This window comes from Monopterus albus, unplaced genomic scaffold, assembly GCF_001952655.1.
Source record: "Monopterus albus unplaced genomic scaffold, M_albus_1.0 scaffold21.1, whole genome shotgun sequence".
In the NCBI taxonomy this organism is placed as follows: Eukaryota; Metazoa; Chordata; class Actinopteri; order Synbranchiformes; family Synbranchidae; genus Monopterus; species Monopterus albus.
In genome coordinates this window covers 699,793-708,216 of record NW_018127901.1, presented here as the reverse complement: position 1 = coordinate 708,216, position 8,424 = coordinate 699,793, and the positions used below count along the sequence as shown (strand labels likewise).

Sequence of the window (8,424 nt, the reverse complement as noted above, 5' to 3'; positions counted from 1 at the left end):
GTCACCTTTAATAATTTATTTTTTTAACTAGTTTTAATATGTCATTGTGTGTATTAGTCCTTGGGCCACCACGGGTAAGCCCCCGGTGAGAGAGCCGGCTGGATAGGAGCTGCCCTATATCAGTCCTGGGATATCCATTTGGCTTCTGTCTGTTCATGAGTGTTCTTAACTGATATTGTATTCTATGTTTTTATTGTTGTAGCACTTTGTGCTCTCGAGTTGGAAAGTGCGGTACAAATAAAGTTTATTATTATTATTATTATTATTGTTGCTGCAAAAGGTGATGTAACTGGTGATTAAAGATAGCGTTGGTGATCCTGCAAAAACCAGCGAGAGGAAGCTCGATTTTGAAAGTAGCCAACTGAAGAAATCCCACCCTTTCCTTCTGACTTCTCTCCAAAGCCACTCCTCAACGTGCACTGCCTAGATTAGATTCAACTTTGTCATTACCCATGTACAAGGCAATGAAATGCAGTTTAGTATCTAACCAGAAGTGCAAGAACAGCAGCGCAGAGCGAGTATCTACAGTGCAGTCAGAACTAATTTACCGATAAATATGTACAATTTATAGTTACAGTAAGATATTTAGGGTAATGTACAATATACAACAGACTCTGGATTTAAACTGCAGCAATGAAGTAATGGAAAAGGTACATTACGCATACAGAACACTAGTGCAAACAAAAGAGATAATCCCCTGTCCATCAGAAATACGGCCACCATGGCGTCTCTTTGCAGCCGCTTTTGTTCTCTCAGCTGTCACCGTCACTCAAAATCCGCACCAATGTTAATTCTGGTTTTACTTCTTGCAGCATCCAACTTATTAGTTGTAACCTTTTCAAGTACGGTGTTACCCACCCAGATGTGTGACCCTGTACCATAGCTGGGGATCTAAGGTTCATGGCTAAACTGCTTTAGCCCTGGCTCGTAGCTGTAACTAGCCTTAAAACTCAGGGCTTTTCCGGTAGGGAGAAGTGAAGGGAGAGGCCAGCTAACTCCACAATACAGGCCTTATTCCATCTAAGTAACATGAACACTGCATGTGGCCTTTAGTGCCCAGTTAACTGCATTACAGTCCTGTCTATAACACTTATAGCTGACTACCACGTAAAAGGAGTCTGTCCCTTATGGCAGTATTCTCGCTCTCATACTGGGGGAGGCGATAGTGCAGTGGGTAGAGCAGTCGTCTCTCAACCGGAAGGTTGAAGGTTTGAATCTCGGTGCCGGCAGTCCACGTGTCGAAGTGTCCTTGGGCAAGACACTGAACACCCCCCCGCCCCTGATGGTTAGAGCCATCTGTTGAGTTGGTGCTGCAGATGGCCGTCATCAGTTCTGTACTGGAAACAAATTCCTTGTGTGTAGCATACGTGGCCAATAAAGGTGATTATCCTTATACTGCAGGTAGCAACCTCTGGCAGCAGCAACAACATTACCTATGAGGCCATATATCTTAAAGGGGAAGGCCTGGCCTGTAACAACGTTCTCCATTTGCGAACAAAGCTGCTGTGGGTACCTTCCCTGCTATGGTTCACTAGCTTTAGCTATCAAAGCAGAGTCGCAACCTCTACCTAGAGTGCCTTGTGGGAAATTCTTGGCTCGGGTATTGAGTGCAAAGACAGGTTGCACGCAAGTAGGCCGACAGGCAGGTAGGCCATCCAATGGTTTTACTTGGGATGGGTAAAATTGCTGGTCAGGCTTCTTTTCAGTCCTGCTAATGCCACAGATGGCAGATTTTTTTCTTTATGCTGTCAGTGCATTTAATGTGCTCATTGCCATCGGGATGAAGAAAGAAACTCCTGATATGCAACAAAAAATGCTTCTGGAGGGAATTGCCAATGCCACCTTCATGTTCCAGGGCAATTTCCCACATGGGTGATATAGATGGGATGATAAATAAAATTATCACTTAAAAAAAATGTGTTTGCAGTTTACTCAGGTTGCTTTTTTTTAAGTTCAGAGGTCTGAACCCATTTAGTATGAGATCAGTAGAAGAAATTAGGATGGTCAGGTTTTTAATTCTTATTTGGCTCCTCACTCTCACAGTCATTTACATGACTGTTGTCATAGAGCTGCTTCCTATGTGCAGGAAGTCAGATCAGCCAGCATCCCGACAGAGAGCAGCAGGCTGAACCAGTTCAGCTGCTGACATCAGGGAATGACTAAATACAGCCCCTCTCCTGACACGTAAACTTGAGCTAGAGCTTTGGCCAAGGACGTAACACAGGACCTGAAGTGAAATGTGACTAAGTGTGGCCACTCTTTATGGACAATAAACAGAGAGAAACACTTATTAGGGTGCATCTATCAGTTAGAGTAAAGGAAAATTAATTAATAAACAAGATAGCTGCTTCCAGCTTCTCACATGTAAAGACTTCCTGCTTCCTCTCTTTCTTTCAGCTGCAAATCAAACACCTTTCCTGGTCCCAGACTTCTGAATTAGAGTGCAGTGATCAGTCAAGTAATTTTGACAAAGCAATGTTTTGGTCCTTTTTCATGCAAAACTTCCAAAACACTCACCGGTTCAAAGTGTTTAAGTGTGATGATTTGCTGCTGATCTTATTGTAAATTGAATATTTTAAACAAGCAGTTTAAACACTGTGGGCATGTCACTTCCAGAAATGTCCCCACTGTGGGATCAATAAAGTATCAACTCTACTATCTGCTGACACTTCAGAGAGAAAATGAGTGATCGATCAATTGTGAAAATTGATAGTAATTGTTACATGCAGCCCTACTCTGACTCACTGTTCTGGTCTCGTGCACCATGAAGTGAAGTGTAATACATCTCACTGGGGTCTCACACACACACACACACACACACACACACATATATATACAGGTCAAACTAATCCTCAGCTGCTATCACACACCCAGAAGTCCAACACCTCCTGCTCACTAAAACCTGAAGCACCTTCTCATGGTTTTGTTTTATGAGACAGGCCCATTGAGTATTGTCCTTCAGAAAGATTTCAAACACTGTTCCTTACATTTATTGTGTATATTTGAACATTTAAATAAACCTATGTTTGCAGTAAAGTTAATACTAGTAGAGTAACTCTACAATGACCTGGCATATTCGGTTCAAAGGAAGTATTTTAAATGGTAAGTGCATCACTGTTGTAGTGAGACAATTAGTCAATTAACAATAAAGTTCCTGGATTACTGATTAACCATTAAAGTCATGCATCAAGCAAAAAACGGCTCATTCTCTGGCTGCAGGTTCTCCATTACCGGCAGCCAATGTTGGGATTTGAGCTACGTCTTAAAACAACACTTGAATACTGGCAAGGCAGGTAGCGAAGGCAGGTTTATTACTTGTAGTGTAGTATTTTCACAGTGTGATACTGGCACTTAATTTCCACAAACCTTAGACATATACTAATATTTTATGGTCTCATCTTCAATTCTAAATCAACGTCAGAGTCTCATACAGACTGTTGCACATCATCAGTTTGTGACTGCATGAGTGCTAAAATGATCATGCTAACTGACCTGTGACAAACGCTCGTTCATTATTTTTAACAGCATGTCCTTTAGAAAGCCTCATCTTGGCATCTCAGCTTCACCTTCCTCCTTTTAACAACACAACTGATTCAGCTAGCCTGACTTAGCTTAGCTGCGATGCTATTACGACACACCCGCTGAAGAAGGAGCTGGGACAAGTTAACTCGAACTGTCCTGTAGAGGACACTACCAGAGTGTTAGTGATATAACGTTACGTCAAAACAGGTCAACGGGAAAACGCATATATAACGGGTGAGTTAAGACCAACACAGCAGGCTAACTAGCCGAGTTCACCTGGGGGTAATTAGCTTCAGTTAGCCATTCAGCCCAATGCTAACGGCATACAGCAGACATGCTTTGTTTATTTATTTTTTTACAGGCCATAACTTGACATTATCCAAATAACTAAAGTTTGATCACTGAAAATAAATCAGCATTTCTGAGAAAGCAGTGTCCTCCGGCCGCTAACCCCAGTAAAAACTAACATATATCCGTATCTTTACTCACCTTCTCTCAGCTTTCCGATCTGACCGCCTGGAAACTACTGAGGAGAATCACGTGGGATATTGCACGGTAGAAACCGCCATTCTCGTTCTCTGATTGGTCACCGAGAGCGAATACACGACGTTTCCTGTCAACTGTCAGGCGCTGATTGGTCGGTGGCAAAACTCAGTCAGACACGACAGTGCCCGCCCCCTGGAACTGAACCTCGTGGACAGCGATGATTGGTTGAAATGTCAGGGGAAGTGTGCGCTGATTGGCTGTAGCTGTATAAATCTGAATAATCCTGCTGTTTGAGATTGAAAGTACTATAAGTAGAATGTAGTACGGTTTTCATAATGTACCAATTATAATACAGCATAACTCATATAACGCCTTTATATGAATTTTTGCCATAATTATTACCAGTGATGGAAGAACTTTTACTTAAAACTTAAGAAAAAATAAAAAAGTGTTAACATAAAAAATAATCAGGCTAAAGTACCAAAAGTAAAAGTACTCATTATGCAGAATGGTTTGTTGTGTTGTGTTGGAGACTAGACTTTTATTGTGAATCTGAAAATAACAATAAGATTAAAATTTTTGAAGGTCACTTCCTGTCACCTGATGTATTTTATTGGAAATAAACTTACCTTCAACTTTCTGCCTGAAGTTAAAACTAAATTATACTTCACAGCTTTTCTGTGATAAATCAGTTTCTATCCAGAAACCAGTAAAGTGATGCTGGGTTTTCATCATTTTTCTGTGATGAAACCTGATGACATTCCCAGAAATCTCAGTCAACACTATGAATTGACCTGAGGAAAACCAACAGACCAACATTTCATTTAAATTTCTGTCTTTATTACAATTCACAGATTGAATAGAAGTTTGAGATCATTTAAATAGATTTTATCTAAAGGGTACAAAAGACAAACACAAGATTATAGCAATGCATTCCAGTGCATCTTCCAAATCAAAAATAAAACTCAGGATGCTTCCTGAAGTTCATAGTTCACCTCATATCTGAACAACTCTGCTCGGTCTGTTTTCCATTAGGACGCCTGTATGAACGAATGAAGCCCAGTATGGACAAGAGGGGTGATCTGCATCATGCAGACTCATGATGATGTTGTAGTGGAGGGAAAAGCTTATTAAATTATTACTCTTCGCTTAAAGTAACCATTTGTACACTTGAAGAAAACAGTAAATGTGGATTTGCTGCTTTGCGGGTGAAAAGATGTCTCCAGGCTAAATTTGGTTTAAAGGCTAACACCTGTTTAACCGTTATTGGTCAGGGGCACACACTCACTGGATGTTTCCCAGTAGGACTACAGCCTGATATGCTGATCCACTGGGGCAGCTGGGTCCAGGGTCTGACTAGAGGCAATAGTCCTGCTGGCCCACGGATCAAACTGTCGACCTTGTGGTCACAAGCCCATGTGTTTTGATTTACACCACAAAATCACAAAAAAATATAATGTAGGTCATTCATTTTAGTCTCATAGAGGGGTCAAGGGTTAAAATCTTGTTTCAACACCTTAAACACTTCATATTTTACTCCAGTGGTTCCTAAAAGTTCTTAAACAAACTAAATGGTAAACATGGGGCTGGTATAGTCCAGTGAAGGAATCCTGAATAATCTCTGGGCCTCTGGACTCAAACTGGGGTCATATTTGCTCAGTGGAAATTTCATGCAACCTCAGAAGTCAGAGGTAGGGGGCTCTGCAAAACCAGGGGTGGTGGTGGGGACTTAACAGGGATCCACATTGGATATTTACTACAAAGGACCCTCAAGGGTTTCATCTAGCCCTGGTTGCAAAAATGTTTTGGCAAAATTCACCCCAAAGCACAGATTAAACCTTAAATGAGCCCCTGGACTTAACCCCCTACCCTAGAAATATAATCTGGTCCCGAGACTGTTCCGACAGTCAGAACCTGATGTCCCCGTGTCTCAATGTGAGATCCAAATCAATGAGGACTAAAACCATTTGGCCCAGCGAGACAGTGGACGAAACAAGGGAACATTAATTTAATCATTTTTGAGCACCAAGAAATATACTGTATAAGGGACATAAATTAGTAATTTAAGGGAACAGTTCAACAAAGATTCTGTCTCATGAGAAATGAAAAATAAATGGTTGAAAGAATTTTATACTATCACCATTTACCAAAACTGCTAATGAAAGAAATAAGAAAACGAATCTGTTTTTGCACTATACTGGAAAACGACAGTATGACAGAGGACAGCAGAGGAAAACAGTACTGCAGAGGGAGAACACAGAGCAGCCGTGAGTGAAGGCTCCTTTAACAAAAAATTAAACTATATAAAAAGGAACAAAACAAAAGAACAAGCACACACCAGCTCATTGTCAGTAGTTTCAAGCCACAATGAAGTGAGAAGGTCTGAGGTCACAGCAGAGGATTCTGGGTATTTGTCATCGCTACAGTTTGATCTGGGGCCTGTTTTTGTTAGAAATAAACCTGTTGTTCATCTTTAAGGCAAATCGCTGACGGATGGTGGGAAACCCCAAGTAACAGCTACCGACACACACCGACACACTGACAGGGCATTCATATGAAAGTGTGTACATTTCTATGCATATATGCACATACAAGGTACTGTGGGGGTGGTGGGAGAAATGTAGCGTGGGTAGAAAGGTCCAGACAGAAAGAGGCCTTTGAGTGTGTACGTGTCAAAGCAGCAGGCTCATCATCAGAGGTGGCGTGGTGTTCTCGCCACTGCCCCGCCAGACTTTTCATCTATCTCCCTATGTACACCTAAATACAGATTCTTCACGATCAATTACAGCATCATCTCAGAGGAGTTTCTCTTTTTGCCAGGAAGCAGGTTCCACACTATCAGTGTTTCCAGTCTGTTCAGCCCTGCAACGACGAGGTGCCAACAGGCGGAGGCGCTGTGGCACCTCAGTGAGGATCTGGTGAGCAGGATGGGGGCAGGATAGCGGTCGAGGAGGCCCCAGTCAGCGGGGCCGACCGCTCGGAGGTGCTGAGGTATCGCTGAGGGGGAGAAGGGCTTCACTCGGCTTTTTTTATGAAGATCTGCCATAGGAAAGACCAGAAGAACTACTGTGAATCAGTTGAACTGGTGTGAACGTCCATTACAGTGTTTCACAGAAGTAACTAAGTACATTTACTCCAGTACTGCACTTGAGTCGTCAAGTCAGACGTTAGTGATACAGCCCAATATCAACAATGCCTCAGAGGTGTTTAATGTAGTTATACTTTACTGGAGTATTTCCAGTTAATGCCACTTTCAATTTTTTTAAACAAATTTTTACTTTACTAATTAAGATTTCACACACAAAACGTACTGTGTGATGAAAACATTTTTTAATATAATTTGAGGATTAAATTACAATAATAATAGGTGCAATACTTATTTTTTTATCATTACATTACTTTTTTCGAGTCTGAACTGGACAACTCCTGATAGTAACGTCTCTATTTTCTCTTCTGACAGAATTATATGGAACTAAACAGGTCAGGAACTCCTGTCATCAGAATATCATTCTAATGATCCCTACCTTGACTAACTACAACAGAAAGAGTATATTACATTATACAAATGAATGCACCAGTAATAATAATAATGGCAGTAGTTCAATGTGGATATAGCCCCACACTCCCAGAGGTAAAATCCAGTGTCACACCAGAGTTAAACTGGGTCCAGTCCTATGTCCAGCTTGCCTCACCTCACTAAGGATCACCCACACTGGAGAGTCTGTCATCACCGAGAGACGCATGGCCTCCAGGGGCCCGAATGTGGGGTCCACCTCACCCTCTGCAATCCCATTCTGGAATGATCCTGGAAGAGATGAAGACTGATGATGTTTCACACGGTCTGTTTTACAGAACACCTTCGCACAGGTGCATCACTGATCTGTGACGTTTCACCTGGAGGGGCAATGCAACACACGCAAACAAAAACTTTTTATAGCTTTGATTTTATTCCTGTCTCAGACTGTAAATTATACTGAAGTGGATCAGATCTGCTCATATTCAGGTCTATTGTCACTGCACAGAGTAAGTGCCAACAAAAGAGAAAAGAAGGACAAAACAAACTTCTCTCCCAGCCCACTGACACACACAGGCTGTGTCCACACCAAAAGCCTTAACACTCAGCTCTGGTCTTGTTGTGTTTCTGCTTCACGTCCGTGTGTGTCACTGCCATGTACCTGGCTGAGCTCCTAAACTGCCACACATGCATAGATCTAACTGAAATGTGAGCCACGTGGGCACAAGAATAACACCCAGGTCGTGTGTGTGATGGTCAAATGGCCCAGTTTCAGAATCAGAATCAGAATCAGCTTTATTGGCCAGGTGTGATGGACACACAAGGAATTTGACTCTGGTACATCGGCTCTCAATCTGCAAACAGTAAACCAGCATAAGGCTGTGTAATATAACAAAATAGCA

At 41.9% G+C, this 8,424-nt stretch overlaps 2 protein-coding genes across 2 annotated transcripts in view; both read right to left on the bottom strand.

Annotated features, from left to right (window-relative positions):
* The window catches only part of canx (calnexin), a 28,718-nt gene extending 24,603 nt beyond the window's left edge, over positions 1-4,115 (bottom strand). The window contains exon 1 of the mRNA XM_020594065.1: positions 4,012-4,115. The gene's annotated coding sequence lies outside the window, so the exon portion shown is untranslated. The remainder of the gene's footprint in view (positions 1-4,011) is intronic.
* Positions 4,116-4,845: 730 nt separating this feature from the next.
* mgat4b (alpha-1,3-mannosyl-glycoprotein 4-beta-N-acetylglucosaminyltransferase B) overlaps positions 4,846-8,424 on the bottom strand; it is an 83,321-nt gene continuing 79,742 nt past the window's right edge. Inside the window, exons 14-15 of the mRNA XM_020594072.1 lie at positions 7,701-7,813; positions 4,846-7,047 (exon numbers count right to left, since the gene is read on the bottom strand). Of these exons, the coding sequence (XP_020449728.1) occupies positions 7,024-7,047; positions 7,701-7,813 (137 nt within the window). The 3' untranslated portion in view covers positions 4,846-7,023. The remainder of the gene's footprint in view (positions 7,048-7,700; positions 7,814-8,424) is intronic.